The 20,711-nt window shown below is 36.0% G+C and overlaps 2 protein-coding genes and 1 long non-coding RNA gene across 3 annotated transcripts; 1 reads left to right on the forward strand and 2 right to left on the reverse strand.

Annotated features, from left to right (window-relative positions):
• Positions 1-21: 21 nt before the first annotated feature.
• Positions 22-1,191, reverse strand: LOC143304007 (uncharacterized). Its single transcript, XR_013060688.1, has 3 exons — positions 731-1,191; positions 430-653; positions 22-342 (listed from the first exon to the last, which is right to left on the reverse strand). It is a non-coding gene; the product is annotated as an uncharacterized LOC143304007 (long non-coding RNA).
• trp (transient receptor potential) lies at positions 1,146-18,568 on the forward strand. The gene is made up of 18 exons (XM_033340949.2): positions 1,146-1,326; positions 3,630-3,848; positions 4,583-4,727; positions 5,008-5,103; positions 5,640-5,782; positions 6,450-6,651; positions 6,767-6,937; positions 7,171-7,405; positions 7,980-8,132; positions 8,297-8,442; positions 8,615-8,721; positions 8,957-9,090; positions 9,252-9,381; positions 9,509-9,704; positions 9,788-9,952; positions 14,417-14,639; positions 16,389-16,817; positions 17,353-18,568. The coding sequence occupies exons 2-18, from the start codon at positions 3,694-3,696 to the stop codon at positions 17,871-17,873; spliced, it is 3,351 nt and encodes a 1,116-aa protein (XP_033196840.1). The 5' UTR covers positions 1,146-1,326; positions 3,630-3,693; the 3' UTR covers positions 17,874-18,568.
• Positions 18,484-19,541, reverse strand: LOC117160295 (cytochrome b5). Its single transcript, XM_033340961.2, has 4 exons — positions 19,304-19,541; positions 18,893-19,021; positions 18,728-18,801; positions 18,484-18,638 (listed from the first exon to the last, which is right to left on the reverse strand). Exons 1-4 carry the CDS (start codon positions 19,421-19,423, stop codon positions 18,602-18,604), a joined length of 360 nt encoding a protein of 119 aa, XP_033196852.1. The 5' UTR covers positions 19,424-19,541; the 3' UTR covers positions 18,484-18,601.
• Between the last annotated feature and the right edge of the window lie 1,170 nt (positions 19,542-20,711).

Below are 20,711 nucleotides of genomic sequence, written 5' to 3' on the forward strand. Positions count from 1 at the left end.
TAATTAAATAATTAAAGGGACAAAAAAAGTGACTGGAAATATGGTTTACGTTTCTGATTCATTCACCCCTCTCCATAATATGCGTTTCCTCTGACCCGAGAAAAATCAAGACTTATCACTACTATTTCCAGTGGAATCTTCAAATTTGTACGTATTGCTTCGAATTTACCTCACGTACAGTTCGACTCGCGATTACCATAGAAAATTTTTATTAACATATGATACATGCTATACAAATCTTTTTGAAACATCAACAGTTAATTATATTAATTTTGGATGACTAATACAATCGTAATTTCTTTTCGAAGGGCTTGATAAAATTGCACAGAATATTGTTCAGTCCTATTAAAAACGAGGAAAATATTATTAGAAAGAAGGAAACACCCTTATTGAAAAAATGAGAAGGTTCCACTTACACAAGCTAATTACCTGCACAATATGCTTCATATATGCAAAATAATGCTGATAAAGCTTGAACTCTTCCAACGATAGTATCTCCAATTCCCAAGCCGATTTTTCTCGAAGCTTCATTCAAGCAATCAGCATTCACCTTTTCGTACAAATAACAGTGGATAACATGGAAATAATAATGAGAATAGAATCGATTTACTCTTTCCATAAAGAACAACCATCATGAAAAAATCCATCTACCACTAAAACGGAAATAAGCCAAAATAACCAAGCGAAACTTCATAGGGAAAGAAAGAAGGAAACCATCCAAACTACTAACCCTCCTAAATGTCGCTATTTCTCCCAATCAACCCGGAGGAAATTCGTTGAAGCTGTTTACACGTACACCATACGATACAAACACATCCTCATAAATGACGACAAAAATTCTGCGGGTTTCATTGAGCTCCGGTAGTCCTCCTTTGCCATATTAACTCGTGTCCAGAAGCAAACGAAGAAGAACGACCGGGGCTGAACTGCCTCTGAACATCCCTTCGCTTCTTCCGTGCTTTTTCTTTGTCGTGGTCCATTAATCCGAAAAATTATGATAGACTCGAGAGATTCTTCGGATCTCGTGCACGTGGATACACAATGTGATCACTAGGCGTTCCTCTTTCGATGCGATCCACGCGTTTGTGCCTAATCCATGCCCCAGCTGACCGACGTCCTATGGCTTCGACCAACTATCCAGAGCTTTGGTGAACGCACGGCTTTATTCCGCTGTCACTTGTGACCAAGTTTCGAAACGATTGCAGCTATCGAGTGAGAGGCCAGTAGACCAGAGTAGAGTAGGAGTTCGTTGAGTCGATCGAAGATTGAGTTGACGAAGATCGCGATGGTCGACATCGGTTCACGTTGATCTAGAGAAACTACGAGGTACGACTCACTACGTGTGTGTATAGTGTGTAGATGTAGTGAGGATTCGTTTAGAATAGTTTAAAATGATCGATAAATCCGTGGTGTAAGTTGAGTCCAGTTAAACTTGTGAAAATTTGTTGTTATTTCTATATTTAGAGGTAGGATCACAATAGCTATTAGTTTATTCTTTGAATAAATCTATCACACCGTTCTGAGCTGAATAATCTTTATTGCACTTTCTTACATTAGCTAGGGATAAAAACAAAAGAATATCTTAAAATTATCGATTAAATCTATCGATTATATCTAGAACTATCTTCTAGTTACTATTTATTGTAACTAGCGCATCTGCATATGGATGGCGATTCTTGGATGACTGCATCTATGTTGATTGGTCAATGGAATTGTTTCACTGATGTGACCGTATTTCGTGTAATCGAACACACAATTTCAGAAGCTTCTCCACGAAAAAAAAACTCTAGTTGAAATTTGAATCTGCATTGAACGAATTACACGTCAGTAAAACTCAATGTTATCAGTAATTTATATTAACAAAACTTAAAGATAAACAAAAGAAAAAGTAATATACGTGATAATAGTACGAAAAAAAAGAAATATTTAGATTTACGATTATCTTGCATTTATTTAGCGATTCAATTTATCTTTTCGCTATTGAACATTTCATTGTTACTTTTACAATGTTCTTTCAATGCCTCTGATCTTCAGTATTGAACATTTTTCTTATCAAAATAATCTTGTAAAAGCCGTAATCTAAAAAAGCTTTCTAAAGAAGCTCGTGAAAGCTGTGTTACAAATTTTTCTAAGGTAACTTTTACGAAACATCTTGCTCTGAAATAATTTATCGATCAAGGTTTTTAACAGCAATGAAAGTTTCTTAGTATTTTTCATAATCTTCTTGATGAACCTAATACTGCGAAACTGCTCTACTATAGGAGAATATAGCTATATTACTTTCATATTGTTCACGCAGTTGCATATGCAGCGAAAAAGTCGCAAGACAAAGGGATCGTGACAAAAGGGAAAGTAGTTTCTCGGATTGAGCAGAGAATACAGGATTCCTTTGTAATGATCCGAAGATAATCTTATGAACGTGGATATACGTCATACCTATCGATTGCTCCGCATTTCCTCCGTGAAATCCATAATTCAATTTCGATATTTAATCTAAGGGAACTTAATCTGGATACCGCGATCCGTCAAGTTAATTTTCGATTCACTTTCCAGCTGCCTGTACATTTCAAATCTCAATGCTACACTTTTAGATGAATTTTCTTTATTACACTTTTTATTTAATTTGAGGTGCATGTTAGATGTAAGTGCCCAAGAAATACTCTCGATGTCCAACAATAAAGTTTATTTAATAATAAACAGTCAACAATCAACAATCACGCTTCTCGAATGCGTCTGTTTCGCTATTACACTAGACCCTTCGCACTTCGCTGTTCGAAACGAAATGAATCTTTTGTTCAAAACCAAACGGATTCTTTTCTCTGTTTCTCCTCGATATCCCCACTACGCTCGCATTTGTTAGACGTCCGCGACCGTTGCCGTGTATGCATTCTTCCGAATATTCGGCGAAAGTACCGTAGGGATATCGATGTAGCGCTTTGTGTCGCGAAGCCGTCGGAAAGTTCCGTCGCTAAGTGTCGCCACAAATTGCAAACGTTTCTTCGTCCATCATATTGTGTATGATATACTATATACAATTTTTTAAACATACTACGAAGGAAGTCGTATCACAAATCGAGATCGCATTCGCCCACGTACTGCTGTAACTTACGTACTTACTTGTAATCTATTGTAGCACCGAGATAGTATCCATATACTGTTTCAGCTTTTGAAACGTATAACGTCGTTTCCATGGCATTTTGTGAATAATGTTCTGCTGATTATGATTATGCTATCAGAGCTTAAGCTTAAGATTTAATTCATAATTACTAATCTGTTCAAACATTGTTCACCATACATCTTTTCAAACATACTCCAAAAGAAAGGCAATTCTAAATTGAGATTATACAATTGTAAATGAATCTTCAAGCTCTTTGTCTCAAATATGTCTCACATTTTATGAATAATATATATGATCTCATCTGTTCATCTAATCTTCCATACTGCTACACGATTCTCTGTCAATATCCTCCAGGAGGTCGGGCAAGGAATTTCAAAATCCATGCAACTTTCATTATACAATTTCTATCTGCCGTTATCTCTTCACCCGACCTGGAAACATCCACCCAAATAACAATAAACATTTGAAAATGTGAACCTTCCTGGATTTAACAAACATTCAACGTTCGTAGGTTGTTCCTGTGTGATCGATGAACCAGTGCACGTGAGTATCGCGGGAGACACGAGTCTTGCAAGATGAATCCATCAGAGTCGCAGCAGAATCTTCTCGCGAACGAGGCGAGAGCGCCATCGGTGCAATCTTTAAACCCGCCCTCGGACTATAGTCTTGGCCCAGTTGAGAAGCACTTCCTGCTCAGCGCGGAACGAGGTGATTGTGCCACTGTCAAAAGGTAATCCTTCGTGTCTGTCCGGAAGATAAATCGTCAGGGATGGCAACGAGAATGATGGAGGGGGGAAGGGTGCATCGATCTCGAAGCTGAGAGAATCGTAGTATCATAGAGCGAGGATCGTTGCTTGATTTCTTGTTTCGTTACTTCTGCTACTTAGCATTCGTTTCTCGAAGGATGGTATTCGAGACGACAAAGGGACAAAAGGATTATTCCTCCTACGCGACACAATGTGATTTCGTGCATACATGTCGGTAGTAATTATGCGGAATAGGGTATATTTCACCGATTTCGATAGCCTTGAAACATGTTATCAAGGTTTTATTAAATTTAGGATTTATTAAAAAAGTGTGACGAGTACGAGTTATTTGTTGAATTTTATATTTTTGCAAGCTTCGTTCTTCTTAGAGAATATTTCATGATTTTAAGTTTCTATTTGTTGAATTTGAAGTTTGTGCAGCCTTCAGGGGGACATCGTTAGAGAATATTTTATGTTTTCGAGATTTTTGCATATATAGGTGATAAATATATATTAATGTAGATTAAGTAGCTATAAGTAGAAAATAGAGCTGACGATCTAAAATTATAAGATTATGAAATAGTTGATAATGTGAAGCTAGAGATCCATAACCTATACTTAAACATTTAAAATTAAAACTTTATTATGATCGTCTCCAAAAGAAAGCAAAATTGGAAATGTAAAAATTCTATAGAAAAAATTAAACATTATGAATCAGACTATTGGAAGAGAACAAGGATCATCCAGAGATCCTCAACATCAACTGCGTGGATCCTCTTAACCGATCCGCTCTGATCGCCGCCATTGAGAACGAGAATGTTGAACTCATCAGACTACTTCTCGACTTAGGCATTCAAGTGAAGGTAACATTTTCCATTATAATTAACAATTAAACTTTACAACGAGTTTTCTTGCTCTTTTATTATGCTTGTTAATAAATCATCGATCTTTTCTCGGATACTTTTTTCTTTAAGTTACGTAATAGATAATATTACATTGTGTTGTAAATTGGCTATACAATACACGGATGATACAACAAAAATGGTGGCATATAACGCACAATATCGATAAAGTTTCTACCGGTGGGTCCATACGTTTAAAAGCATAGTACACGACCAACATAATTTCTGCTTCTTCCTTCAGGATGCACTCTTACACGCCATAAAAGAAGAGTACGTGGAAGCTGTGGAGATCCTTCTCGAATGGGAGGAAAAAATACACGAGCCTGGTCAACCTTACGTAAGATTAATTTTTTTAGATAAAATATTCTCTCTTTCGTCAATTAATCCGAGGAAGACAAGCTAACTCGTCTCACTTGATAAATTCGTAGTCTTCCTATGTAAAGGAGTTAAGAGTTGACTTTTTCTGTATCTCCTATGTTACAATGGACCAATTCATTTCTACTGAAAATAAATTCTATAATATTTATATTTTAAAAACTTGAGATCGATATATCAGAGATTGATTTGTCGTTATTAAATTTTAGTTCTAAGATTATATGTAGATATTTTTTATCTATAGATAAAGAGCTAATGGTCTTCGTCATTCCTTTCAATTATGTTTGTGAATCTCATTAGAGATTTATTTATACAAAATGGTACTAAAATTTTGAAATTCTTCGAAGACGAGTTTGCAGAGTTTTATGAAATTTTGTGAATTTCGTAATTTTCCTAATTTAATATTATAAATTTCAAGAAAACAGATATGAAAATTTCGCTATTATAAAGCACACAAATTCATTTATTTTTCTTACCATTTTATGGATTTTTCTGCAGAGTTGGGAAGCTGTAGACAGATCATCGTCGAACTTTACACCAGATATAACTCCACTGATTTTGGCAGCACATAAGAACAATTACGAAATTCTAAAAATCCTCCTAGATCGCGGTGCCACGCTTCCCACTCCTCATGATGCCAGGTATCGTTCTACAATGAAATAGATGCATTCACAAAGCATCGTCGTTATTAATTCGTTTCATTACATGCATACACTTAGACCAAGAGTTCTGAACTTTAAACGAAAATAAATTTCTTTAATTTTCAGATTTTGCTATCTATCTATGAACAATTGTCTAAAATCGGCCAAAACAGTGTTAATTTGAATATTTTAAATCGAACTAGACCAGTTATTCTATGTTTTTTGGCTTCATGCCAATACTCATCTGCCGCTTACGGTGCAGTTATTCGATTAAACGTGCTAATTATGTTATTGTAGAAGTGGCACGTGCTGATCTCAAAACGTGCCGAGCAGTAACGTGCTTGCATTAGATTCTATTAAAAAATATGACAGCCCGAATTTGAGGTTAGATTTTTGCCTTCACTGTAATACTAATAGTATTACGCTCGTTTTAGTTACCTTCAACCACCCTATAGACAAATTTATTCTAACTTTAAATTAATTTTCCTTTCATTCATCATTTAACTTTTATGAAAAATATCATGTTTTCAAAATTCTTTCAAAGTTTTCAAACATCTCACTCTTCTGTTTACTAACAATTTTCTACTATTTTTATTCAATTTTTAATACTCTTTATTCAATAATGTTTCGTTATCAACATCTTTCATTCGTTTCATTTTTCCCTAAGATGTGGTTGCGACGAGTGCGTGACATCCAGCGAACAGGATTCTTTGAGACATTCTCAGGCGCGAATAAACGCGTATCGCGCGCTTACATCGCCATCTTTAATCGCCTTATCATCGAGGGACCCTCTTCTGACCGCATTCGAACTCTCCTGGGAACTTCGTCGATTGAGTCATATGGAACAAGAGTTTCGTTTCGAGTATAATGTAATAATAAATTAATTTACGACCCCTTAGCATTGTTATTACAACAGCTTTGGATAAATAGTTGTATATTAAAGATCAGTTACCAATTAATTCGTATATTAATTTTCTATCATAGGAGATGCGGGAGCAAACACAAAATTTTGCTACAGCCCTGTTGGATCACGCTCGTACCTCTCTGGAATTGGAGGTAATGTTGAATTATAATCCGCATGGCGAAAACTGGGAACCTGGAGAAAGACAAACCCTGGATCGACTCAAGCTTGCTATTAAATACAAACAGAAACAGGTGAAATAAGTTATATTTTTATACAAAGTAAATCTACAAATTCGATTTACAACATTTTCTTATTATAATATTATTGTATTTGTTACAACTTTGATATCAAACAACTAATGCAATATCTGCAAGATTGACAAATGAGTAACTAACGATGAATTGATAGAATTTCAGTTTCCAAATGATTAATAGTAAGTATTTTTAACGATATCTTTAATTTTTTCTTAATTTTTTGACCAAAGTTCGTGGCTCACCCAAACGTTCAACAATTACTGGCTGCTATATGGTACGACGGTTTGCCTGGCTTTCGAAGAAAAAGTATGATCGGACAGTTCATAGAGATCGGGAAGCTTGGAGCGATGTTTCCAGTGTACAGCACAATCTACATGCTCTCGCCAACGTCACCAATGGGTCTGTTCATGAAGAAACCTTTCGTCAAATTCATCTGTCACTCCTCTTCCTATGCGTTCTTCTTAAGTAAGTCTCTCTATCTTATGATCAATTTTATCTACAAAAAAGTTATCAATTTGCCTTCATTACGATTTCAGAATATTTACAACTTGTTACAAAAGTTTTATATTAATTTTATATATAAAATCCTTTTCTATTATTTTTATACATAAAATCTATTAATCTTTATATATAAAATTCTGCAATTCTGAAATTTGTTACTGAATTTCCACAGACCTAAATCTTCCTCCTTTCCAAATTCTCTCAATGATTGCATAATTTGGTACTACTAAACACTATTAAATAATTCAATAAATAACAATAATGTAATAGTTAAAATAATAGCGAGATGAACAACCTTTATGAGACAACAAATTCTACAATTCAAACTCAATAGAATGGAAAACAAATTTATCGTTGTTCTAAAAATAAGAAATCAAATTAACATTCGACTTCTAATTACGCGTTGGAAAAGAACAAAGTTTTCGCTCAGCTTCTCCGCCAAACCTTTCAATGAAGGGATGGCGGTTAAAAGAATTAATTATTAGAAATTTAGTTATAATGAGCAACGAGGACTCGAGCTGATTGGAATTTGCGTTAGTGCTTCTCGGGATGGCGTCACAACGTATCGAGTACCTGGTAATCGAATTATTTGGGAACGCCTGGATGCACGAGATACTGGCCGGATGGAAGAGACGGGAACGTGGCTGCATTCCTGGTTTCGTCGAATCCGGTGTCATCATCTACGTAATCAGTAAACAGACCTTGATGAACGCTTGCTTAAAACAAGAGAAAGAATCAATATTTCCTCCCTTACGTTATTTTATTTTACTTTAAAAATTGTTTATGTGCAGTTTGGTTTATTGTCGTTTATTTTAGGGTAATTAACGAGTGAGATAACTAGCTTAAATTTTTTAGGTCTGGTAATAGGCGAAATGAGATCATTATGGTCGGATGGGCTGCTGGAGTACATATCAGACCTTTGGAACATAGTGGATTTCATTCAAAATATGTTTTACGTGATTTGGGTGATGTTACGAATAACCGCATGGATTGTAGTTCAGGTAATATATCTTTTTCTACTTTCTAATTGTTAATGTGTCCATGAAAAGAAAGTTACTCTTATTACGTACCTTATAGCGTCTTTTTTAATATCACGTTCTACAAACATGAACTAATAGTACCATTTAATTTAATCGAAGATATAATGATTATTCTATATCATTTGTGTAATAGAGGGAATACTGGAATGGCCTAGATCCTTGGTATCCCAGAGACCAATGGCACGCCTTCGACCCTATGCTTCTTTCTGAGGGAGCCTTCGCAGCTGGTATGATTTTCAGGTAACACAGTATTATCCAGATTTACTCATTTACGATAATTTACTAAAAAAATGAAATTCTGAAAAGAATGATTACCTGAAACGATTGACTTAAAGGACATTCTTTTCGGTTTTACTAGAAAAGATCATTTCTTCTTAATTTAGTGATTGCTGTGACACTGCAAACCAAATAATAAAATATTTGGTTGAACGAAAGTGAGGTTAATTTTGAAATGAAAACTATAGCCTGTTTTCAGTTTTTTGAAGCTAGTTCACATATTCAGCGTGAACCCTCACCTCGGGCCACTTCAAATTTCCCTGGGGAGGATGATAATAGACATTATCAAGTTCTTCTTCATTTATACTCTGGTGCTGTTCGCCTTTGGCTGCGGTAAGCTGCTTTCTCACGTTCATTTATTCACTGTCCTTGAAACTCATTAATCTATTTCCAAACTAAAGATATCACCTTGCTTTAAAAATTCTAAAGTTCAAATGTTTTTATCATTATTAATGATAAAAGGATTAAAAAATGGAAGGTCTTGCTTAATTTAGGAATGAATCAACTAATGTGGTATTATGCGGATTTGGAGAAACAGAAGTGTTATCATATGAAGGATTTTCCGGATCTACCTGATTTTGATAATCAGGAGAAGGCTTGTTCAATTTGGAGACGTTTCGCCAAGTATGTAACGACTATAACAACCACGTTAAAAAAGCAGAAAAGATTATCTGACAATTTTACTAAATTCCTTGTGGCTTTTGTAACTAATATAATCACAAATTTTTATTTTCTCAACAACTATTTTCAGTTTGTTCGAGACATCGCAGTCGCTGTTTTGGGCCAGTTTCGGTATGGTAGATCTGATGTCGTTTGATCTAACTGGAATAAAAAGCTTCACCAGATTCTGGGCGCTTCTTATGTTCGGTTCTTACTCCGTTATAAACGTCATCGTGTTACTGAACATGCTTATTGCCATGATGTCTAATTCCTATCAAATCATCTCGGTACAATATATTATAAGATATTTTTATTCAGAGTTTATTCTTATTAAATAATCAATGAATCATTCGGCTAATGTAATTCGTAGGAAAGAGCTGACACTGAATGGAAATTCGCCAGGAGTCACTTATGGATGAGTTACTTCGAAGACGGTGACACTGTGCCCCCTCCATTTAATATGGTTCCAACCGGCAAAACGTTCAGTAGGATCATCAAGTGCGGGAAGACCGGGCGGCAAACCAGATCTTTGATTGTGTGTACATACTTCAATTATTACTGTTCTAATTTAAATGATAAAATGAAAGATAATTATTATAATATTACGATTGTTAAATGTAACAAGAATATTACGGAAAGTGAAAGGAATAAGAAAAGTGGAATGTAGATACAAAAGAAACTTATATTTAGAAGTAAAGTAGTTTAATAAAGTAGTAACATGAAATAATGGAACTTTGGACTTAATAACAAAAGATGTAAGAATGAAGAGACTTAAAGGATAAAGAAAATTAAAAATGTGAAACGATTAGGAGCAAAGAAATTCGAAGAAGAAGAAGAGATATAAGGAAAACAGATGAAGAGTCATAAAAAGAGAAGAAACGGTTAAGATTTCAAGGACGAAATATTTAAGTATAAAGGAACTTAAGGATGGAAACTCTTGAATACAGTTGAATTTATTGTTAAAGACAGACAAGATTTTTTTTTTATTTGGAAGTAGTTTACAATCAATTCTCATTGAGTATTATAAGTAAATTATTCTGGCGTAGTACTATATCATGAATAATAAATGATTATCATTTGTTTGGTTCTAGCTGAATCTAATGTTTAAATCTGAAGGGTAATGTTTAACATAAGAATTTAGAATTGTAATATTAATGTAGTATCGTGAACGAAAGGCTTAAGAGATATCGGGCGAACTATAAACAATGTCGCGAGAAAGCCGAAGTGCCGACAGGCCCAACAATGTATCGTCGGTCCTTCAATGGAATAGTTTCGCGGAAAAGGCTTGCGTGACTCTTGTTGCGGTGAGCGGTTGTAAAGCACGTGCGTGGTGGGGCCAAAACAAAAGACATGAGACTAAGACAAAAGACAAGGGGTTACTAAGGAACAAAGACGAATTAACAGTCAGTGTGAGTTGAGAAGTCAGAGAGTGCAAACTGCATTGTCGAGAGAGAGCGTTTGATCCGTGGTGATCTAGTTGTCTTAATTATAATACGTTATTGTGATTAGTTCACGTTAAACAACCATCGTTTCCTGTTTAACCAACATCTGTTAATCCGTTTATTAAATAAACGTTTATTAGATAAACTGAATGTAGTAAAGATCATACAATTTTGGGGACTCGTCCGGGGTTGGACAAGACAGAAAACGAAACGTTTAACAGAACTATTCGTACTAGTTTTGGATTTGCCTGTAAGCGGTGCGATAGGAGACGATATCGTTGACCGTTGAAATTAGTGTAGTGTTGAAAAAATAAAAAATGGCAAACGTTGAAGACGAACAATTATCAAGTGAAGAAAGTTTGACGCTGGAAGAATTAAAGAGTGAACTCGCATACCAATATCCCGTGCAAAGTCAGCATTGATCAGCAGGCTGAATCGAGCGTGTAAGGCTGGACAATCGAATCTTAAGGGATCAACAAACGGTGAAGGGTCAACAAACCAGCGAGGCTCAGGAAACGTGCAGAAAGCTGAGCGCGATTGAGATGAAGACGAAAACCTCGAGAAGCTGAGGACGAAAGAGTTCAGAGCGCGTCTCGCTAGTTTTAGGTTAAAAACAACGGGCAGAAAAATTGAACTACGCGCACGGCTGCAAGCGGCCATGAATGAAAACGATACATCGTCGGAAGAAGAAAGTGACGACAAAGGTGAGAATGAAGGCAATAAAAAAGACGTAAGAGAATGCAGGATAGGCACGCGGGGGTGCACCAGAACTGTGACAAATGCTATCGAAAGGCATGTGTTGGTTCGACATTGAGCTTCAAAGACGACGAAGACGTATTAGAGTCGTTCAGTGGTGATAACAGTTGAGCGACAAATGTCGAGCGATGGTTCGAGTCGTTCGAGGAAACTGCAGACATGTGCATGTGGTCAGAAGAACAAAAGGCGATTTACGTGAGGAGACTGCTGAAAGGATCAGCAAAAACATTTGCGAGTTTCGAGTGCCATGCTAGAACTTCACAAAGGATATAACCTAACAAACGCAAATATGGTACCCCGCTGGGAGTAGCCACCAACATGTTATATTATTATACCACTAAGCTATAATATTTTACCAAATGTCCTACTGGACAAATTGTAAAATTTAAATAAATAAATAAATAAAAAAATGCTCGGCAAAAAAGTGACTTGGCATGAGCTGAAGAGAGGGCTGATTAAAAAATTTTCGAAAAATAATAGTCGACAAGTGCATCAGAGGCTCAGAGAAACGAAAAAGAAGTGATGAAGCATGTTTGGCTTATATGTACCGCATGCTTGAAATAGCCAGCCTTGTGGATATGGAAGAGGAAGCAAAAATGGAATACATTATAGACGGAATAGTAGACGAAGAAAGCAACAAGTGTACACTGTACGGTGCTATGTCAATCTGTGGCGGATCGGTATCAACAGGACGCCGACAGGTCGAGGCATCAACGCGGCGCAACACCTCCCGGGCGATCCGCGGGTACCAACCGCCAACACTAGAGGGCTACGACGACAACGAGTCTGTCTGTCTAACTCGCTAGCGGTCGAATATACGAGCGACTGATATAAATACCGCACCTAGCGAGACTCCCTCTACGTCTAAGGCAGGGACTACCGGGCACAGCTTTACTGACGAGTCCACCAGTAGTCCCGGGACGAAACATTCTCTCTCTCTTTTCATCCACCTCATTGGTGACCACCGACAACGAACACGCACCTTTGGAGAAGGAGTCAGGAAAGGAGCCAACCACCGACGACGACCAAGCCAGGAAGTGATGTAGCCATTGCAATAGTTCATGGGCATCACCTCCAGCAGCATGTCAGAGGAAGAGACAACCACCTCGTCCCCACGACGATCAGCCTTCCATCATCGACGACGAGCCATTCCCTCTAACTTGTATAGCGCTATATAGCTTTGGGGTCACGCTATAGCGCTAGGGGGAGGCTGTGTGGCGGATCGGTATCAACAGGACGCCGACAGGTCGAAGCATCAACGCGGCGCAACACCTCCCGGGCGATCCGCGGGTACCAACCGCCAACACTAGAGGGCTACGACGACAACGAGTCTGTCTGTCTAACTCGCTAGCGGTCGAATATACGAGCGATTGATATAAATACCGCACCTAGCGAGACTCCCTCTACGTCTAAGGCAGGGACTACCGGGCACAACCGTACTGACGAGTCCACCGGTAGTCCCGGGACGAAACACTCTCTCTCTCTTTTCATCCGCCTCAAATCAAAGCGTTAAGGAAAAGGTTAATTATGTTCGAGGAACAGAAGTGTTGCAGAGCAAAGTCGATCAAAATTGAAAACAAGAAGCCCAGTCAATCTGGAGATGCAGTGAAGAAGACAAGATGTTACAATTGCGGTGACAAAGAGCATATGAGTGTAAATTGTCCAAACAAGTCGAGAGGCCCTAAGTGCTTTAAGTGTATAGAGGGTACGGACACATCGCATCGAAGTGCGACAACCTAAGCGAGTCCCCTAAAGAGGTCTGTAGTGCATGGCGATTGTTACAGATGAAGTGTGGTAAAGGCATTAAGATCGCCTTCCTCGAAATTTCGAATTGACCGTGCTGATAGACACCGACAGCGAATTAATTTTAATATGAGCGAGTGGAGACGACACGGTCGGTTGCGATGAAGTTTTCGTAGAATGTACAGAGTATCGTGCGAATTGTACAGTCGAATAAATAAAGCCTAGCGCTAGTTTTAAGCGGCGAATGAAAAGCGAGCATGAGGCGGTTACGAGAAAATTTCAGGTAGTGCGAAGGCGAGCTATCAATTCGACCTCTTGTCGGTGAAGGGCGTTTAACAAGAGATGCAAGAAGGCGACAACATACAAGACGGGGGCGCAGTGAAAGTTTTGCGAAATGACTTCTACGGCGGTTGATCATATGAAATGGTGGGACATTGTTGAAATTAGTGGTGCGAGTGAAACTAGCGAAGATGAGAACATCTGAGGGCAGATGTAATTGTCAAAATGGTCGAGTGTAATATCGTAAACGAAAGGCTTAAGAGATATCGGGCGAACTATAAACAATGTCGCGAGAAAGCCGAAGTGTCGACAGGCTCAACAACGTATCGTCGATTCTTCGATCGAATAGTTTCGCGGAAAAGGTCTACGTGACCATAGCCACGAGTGGTTGCGGAACACGTGCGTGGTAAGGCTAAGACAAAAGACAAGGAGTTGCTAAGGGACAAAGGACAAAGACGAAAGGACAAAGTCAGTGTGGGTTGAGAAACCAGAGAGTGCGAATTGTGTTGTCGTGAGGGCGTTGGATCCGTGGTGGCGAGAGTTGCGAATTAACTATCTAGTTGTCTTAATTATAATACGTTATAATTAATTATAATATGTCTTAATTATAATTATAATACGTTATGATTAGTTCACGTTAAACAACCATCGTTTCCTGTTTAACCAACATCTGTTTAATCCCTTTCTTGTAAATAAACTAATTGTAGTAAAGATTCTACGTTAATGTTCGCGAAATCGCCACTGCTGAACTAAAAGAAATCTTTACAAATAACTTCCAGAAAAAGTCCAGAGAAAAAGCGTTGGCAAGACATGACACGGTGATGCGATTGCTCATCAGACGTTATGTTACTGCGGAACAAAGGAAACGGGACGAGTTCGGTATCACCGAAGACGACGTAATGGAGATCAGACAGGACATTTCCACGTTACGATACGAGCTTATTGATATACTTCGACAAAATGGAATGAGAACACCAACACTCGACAAACAGGATGCCGCACGTAAGATCCAAATTGCTTCCGCCATATTGTACCTTCAACCATTCCTGTTTCATTATTTTATTATGCAATCCATGAATATTATTTGATATCTATGATTCATATCTTAGATTACAGCGATAAAATATCGAAAAATTAGTTATACTCGGTTGTGCTTTTAAATTTACGATTGACAATAATAGAATGAGTTCATGTGATTATTGCTTGTTGTTGTTCGAGATATGATAGCTATTTACGTTATATCTCACAAAAAAAAAGTTCTGAAACATGAATGGTTTATCTTTAATTGAAAACGAACATTATGTTTGCAGTAGTTGATATTACATTATCCAGGTGTATGTATATACTATGAAGCTTTGATATGAGTAATTTCTTCAAAGAAATATAGAAATATGTACTCACTCATCTCCTCTTTCAAGATATAAAAGATATAGAAATATTCACGTTAATATTAACACTTTGTGGACTGCAGACGCGAATTCGCGTCTTACATACTTCATGCGGCATAAATATAAAATGTAGATGTTATATAAATGTTAATGCTATAAAAATGTTAAGTACCGTTAAATAAAACAGTAAAGAAAGCAATTTGTGCTATAAACAAAATGTTACTATAGTGTTTGTAATTCCTTGATTAACGTAAAAAGTCGTATTGAAAAGTTTTTCGCCAAAAAATCAGAGAGGTTCTGGAAGAATGGAATATTCAAGTTGCGTGAAAGATGGAGAAAGATTGTGAAACAAAATACCACGTATACATATTAAAATTCAATAAATGTATATCGAATCGAAATGTAAATCAGAACGAACTCTGCGACGGACCATTTGAATCTTTTTAACCACTTCGAAAATACACAGGAATTCAAACTGTATGCTTGTCAGAGCATAAGTGTAAAGAACTTGAGAAAGATTATAATTGTAATATCGAAAAATAAGGATAGAAATTTTTTTTTCGATTACTTACAATTTATTAATATTAAATTGAATATACAGATATAAATTGGACAGAGAACGATATTTATTTAACGGAACTAAATGCACTACTCGTATCTATATCAAATAACTTTACAGTTATTTGATCACTCTCGTCACAACGAATCTAACACACACACTCTCTCTCTCTAACAACTCTATCAATTCTCACGACTCTACTCTTCGACCACTCGAAACCTCTAACGACTCTACTCTTCGACAACTCGAAACCTCTAACGACTCTACTCTTCAACGACTCAATTAGCTCTGCTCTTCGCCAATACAATCCTGCCCGGTCGTGCTCGCTCTTGCTCTCGTCCTCTCACACACACACACTTTTCGGCTCACATACTTTGGCCTCTCGATTCCTTGAAATATGAAACCGTACCTCTGTTTTGACACTGCTTATCCTTTCTCGCGTCACTGTTACTAGGCGCTCTTGGATGTAAACAAACCACGAAAGACGACGTACACGGTGCTTTCTAATTTCAACCGATCTCTAATTCAAATCTATTCTACGATATTACATAATTTACCTAAAAGACAAATCTTTTCTGTCGCATAAGAAAGTAAATCAACTAAAATGATACAAGTAATATGGCTAATAAAGTGCGGATATTTATGCAAAATGATATTTTTTATAAACACGTCTAAAAATATCTAATGTAAACAGAAACACTGAATATTGTTGCAAACATATGTGCATTTTGTATTTGTAGATGTAAAAAATCCGCAACCTGCTATTAATAATAAATGACAATCAATAATAATTGTTTTCATTAGTATCTGGCAAGAAAGGTCGTGTGATGGAACGTCGATTGCAAAAGGACTTCCAGATCGGTATAGTGGAGGGTATCGTGAACGCCGTGATCCAGAGTGAGAAGGAACCTAAAGATGTGTTCAGTCAAATCGCGAAGGCTATTGGTCGTAAGAGTAGCGGAAGCAAGAAGAAAGACTGGAACGCCATGGTCCGGAAGAACACTTTCGTAAAGGATCCTATTGGTAGCACGACCGAGGCCACTATGAAACAAACGCGACGCAGTATACGTAGGCACTTACAAACTCAGAATTCGGACTTGGCCTCGTTAGATCCTAATCGTTTGGTTGATTACAATCCTAATCTATTGGAAGTATCACCGACCACGAGGATCGCCTACGCGAAATTCATGATAGGTCGGGCAAGACCTATTCCAGAGCAAAAGGAGGAGGGGGGTAAGTGTATCTCTTTTTCTATACTAATGTCCACCTTATTATTATTATTCATAGAAATAATATTTATAGTAATAAAGTTGAAGCTTCCTAAATTCTAAAGCTTAACTTGGACACAGCTCCTTCGTGCAGAGAAGCGATCCATGTCCTTTAGCTGACCTTGTAAAATCAGCTCACTACAGTTGACGCAAAATTAATTATTTAAAAAATTAGGTATGAAGGAAAATCATTCTTCTCTGACTGTCTCGGACATTTTTATATTTTTCTTATTCCTCCCTTTTTTTCTTTTTTTTTTTAATAAGATGTTAGCTTCTTCTTATATCTTGGGACTAAAACATAAAGCTTTTATCAAATAAGTGGAAATACAAAGATTCTTTACATAACATATTTGGAAAAAAATTATTCAAATGAACATTATTCAAGCATGCACCGTTGTAACCCTAAAATATTAATTAATTTGGATTTTAATTCGAATAGTTCTTAGTATTAATTGCATACAATAAAGTACATTTGTAATTTTATTTTTTGTTGACTGTAGAAAGTAAGAGTGATGTTGAAGGATCGCAAAAATCCGTTCGAATTGTAACCGAGCCTGTCCATGCAACGCCGATCTTGAAAAAGACTCTACTGAAATCTTTGAGCAGTGGTAGCTTGGAGAAAGGTGGAGAGAAAGCAGTTTCAATAGAAGTTAGGGCACCGTCGCCGATTCCCGAGGATCCGAAGGAAGGAGAGGTTGGAAATTCACCTCAGGGCAAAGCTGGTTTAGCGAAAAACTCAACAGATACAAAACCATTGCCGGAAAAAGAGAAAGGAGATAGGAAGAACACCGAAGACGAGGAGAAAAAGAAAAGGGAAGAAGAAGAAAAGAAGAAAAAGGAAATGGAAGAGGAGAAGAAGAAGAGAGAGGAAGAAAAGAAGAAGGATGAAGGAGAAAAGAAAAAGGAATCGAGCAGCGAGCCATCAAAACCTGCGGCGCCGGAGGATAATGTTCCGGTAGCTACGACAAAATTGAGGGGAAAATCGAAGGCAACTGGCCAGATAATGGGTGGATGGATTTAAATTTCCTTATTTAGCAGGAAATTTGTTTAACGAGTGAAGACATTGGTAATTTAATTGTCTTATAGTTATGAGTTCCAGTTATAATAATTTACAATGATCGAGAAAAGAGACACCGTTTTTATTCTCGTATCTATCTTTTTCTTCGTGTATTATTACTTTTTTCTGAGAAAACGACATATAAGTAATTGTCATTCAACGTCGACAAGACAATTAATTTAATTCTTTGACACTAATTAATTTATTAAGAAATTTAGATTTATCTCGATGATTAGATATTTATTTGTAGGCTATATGTGATTTTATCTTTTACATTTTTTCTTCTTTAGTATTGTCTGATTTGTTATAAGTTTTAGTTATTATCGAGAATTAATGTAGGCGTGAGATAAAATGAACGACAGACAGCAAAACGAACAATATTGTAGAACAGTTTTAGAAACAAATGAACATTCATTCACGAAATTCATTGATTGATTCATGTTTTTTATTCGTATACACTTAGCATGCTGCCAACGTATGTACTTTCGATTCTCTCGACTTTCGCATCGAATAGAAGCTTTAAGAGGCGATTTTTTTAAACAAACTTGTACGTGATAATTAAAAAAAATAATAATTCTTTCTCTACATAGCAATTTATAATTAGCTCTATATGTATATTGGTAGTATAAAAAGGAATAAAATAAATTAATGTAATTTAATCAGGAATGGATTTTTCCAGTTATTTCCTTGTGTCACGTTATACATTTGAAACATAATACTGATAAAAACCTGCAAATGAAAATTATTTTGTTGTTAATATTTATATGTAAAAAATACTTCCCTCTCTCTCTCTCTCTCTCTCTCTCTCTTTCTCATACCCTCTCCTGTTTCTCTGCGTTTCCATTTTAGTGGAGATCTTATTCCCTTTCCTTCTATTACTTATTTTATCTTCCTATAACGCAAAATAAATATTTCGACGATTGTAACTACTTATATAAAAGGTATAAAAAGATAATACGAAAATATAAATTATATATTTTTACCTCCACTAATTCACCCACAAGCAACGTCTTCAACATACGTTTTGCATCTAAAGAATGTCCAAATTCGTCGAATGCACATGTTGCATCTTGTCCTGCATACTCTTCCAATAACTCTTTACCGCCAGGATGCTGAAATCAATTTTAAAACTTTGATTAAGATTTCCAGCATGAAGAATTACTCCTAACGTGTTGAAAAATATTTTCAATTTTAATGCTACAAGTTTCTCAATGTCCCCTAAATACCATATTGCAAAAAAAATTATTCAAAGATATCTTCTCCTTTTCCCTACCTGATAATTTATAATTAAATAAATGTAATTACGATTTACTTTATTTTTCATTTATTTTGAAGATATTTTACAATCGCTTTTGCAATCTTTTATAATTCTCTTTATATCTTTGCTCGCTTACCTTATGTTTGTAATCGGTCACGTCATATACCATATCGTTAATGACGATCCAGAGGCTCCCTTCGTTTTTTCCATCGTGTTTCGCCACTTCTTTCAACGAATATCTTGGTAATTCGTTCATTTTTTATAAGAAATAAAGAAATAGGTTTCAAAGTTTTCTTGTCTAATGAATTTAATTAAACAATTTCAGAGAGATCCATCCTCTTCCAACCTCGACTGTTGAATGGAGGAATATCAGTTAGCGCGATTTATTTTGAATGAAACAAGGAAAAGGTACACAGACGTGATCAACTTCGCATATACGATAAACCAAGATAACACATGTCACGTCTGAGAGATTGGGAATTTCAAGAGGAAAACTATTATATTTTCAGCTTTATCTGTGTTGTGTGCTAGGAAATTCGATTAACTAATCTGACTCTTTCGATGATTTTGTAACATTTTTTTTTTATTAACTGGGGAATTCCTGTACTATTTTTTATACTTCTTTAATTTTTTGCTTATTTTATCCTCCTCTAATAATTTTGTTAACATTACGCCTTTAATATTTCGTTCTTCTTCTCATTAACACGATTAATAAATTAACCAAAATTTTAATTATTATTTATTTATTTTATTTATTAAACTTAGTCCCTGCCTTTCGGCTTTGGACGACTTCCGGTTTACATACTTTCTTACATTACTACTTAAGTCACCTTGCAGTACACTTATGCTACCTTGTAATACAACATATGTTACATTGCACTTTGTTATACTGCCCTAACCCTTCTGCCTGTCGTTCTTAACCAAAATTTTAATTAATCGCACAGTGAAAAGTTCTTTAATCAAAGAAAGGTAAAACGATATTCCGAATATCGATATTCAAATTTAATGTACGTTTATAAATAATAATACAGTATAAGATTTCGAAAATTGGAAAAAATTATTAAGAAATGAAAAAGATGTAAATTATGATACTCTGATGCAGCGATGATTGTATGTTCTATTTAAGTCGTGATAAAATAAGATTACATCTGGATTTTGTTATTGAAACAGCAAATATATATAATCGACGAATATACTTAATAGATAACAGAGGAATGTTACTGATGACTAAAATCAGTCGAATTTTATACGATCTATTCTTAAGTAATATTTCTTGTTGATAATTTACTCTTATATAACTACTATTGATGTGAAATAATTATTCTGAAGAATCGGAGGTCATTATGAAGATTTACGTCATACATATATGTATAATCGTTACAATAAGAAATACGACACGAAACACAGCGAAATATTTGCATTAAAAACCTGATAAAAGATCAGTTACTTCGTTTATAAATTTTTGGTTCTTCAAAAAAGTTAAATATTTGAGAAATAACATATTCATGATATTTTTTTCGTTGTAGGTTTATTCTTAAGGTAAT

The sequence above is a fragment of the Bombus vancouverensis genome, chromosome 18 (genome assembly GCF_051014615.1).
Source record: "Bombus vancouverensis nearcticus chromosome 18, iyBomVanc1_principal, whole genome shotgun sequence".
NCBI classification, from domain to species: Eukaryota; Metazoa; Arthropoda; class Insecta; order Hymenoptera; family Apidae; genus Bombus; species Bombus vancouverensis.

What these genes read in the sequence shown, in the direction of transcription:
- trp (XM_033340949.2), top strand. Translation starts at nt 3,694, where the DNA reads ATGAATCCATCAGAGTCGCAGCAGAATCTTCTCGCGAACGAGGCGAGA. An exon ending in GCAGCTGGTATGATTTTCAG is followed by an intron (nt 8,722 to 8,956) that starts GTAACACAGTAT and finishes GCCTGTTTTCAG; the next exon opens with TTTTTTGAAGCTAGTTCACA. An exon ending in ATTTGGAGACGTTTCGCCAA is followed by an intron (nt 9,382 to 9,508) that starts GTATGTAACGAC and finishes AACTATTTTCAG; the next exon opens with TTTGTTCGAGACATCGCAGT.
- LOC117160295 (XM_033340961.2), bottom strand. Translation starts at nt 19,423, where the DNA reads ATGAACGAATTACCAAGATATTCGTTGAAAGAAGTGGCGAAACACGAT. An exon ending in TGACCGATTACAAACATAAG is followed by an intron (nt 19,022 to 19,303) that starts GTAAGCGAGCAA and finishes AATTGATTTCAG; the next exon opens with CATCCTGGCGGTAAAGAGTT. An exon ending in TTGTGGGTGAATTAGTGGAG is followed by an intron (nt 18,802 to 18,892) that starts GTAAAAATATAT and finishes TTTGCGTTATAG; the next exon opens with GAAGATAAAATAAGTAATAG.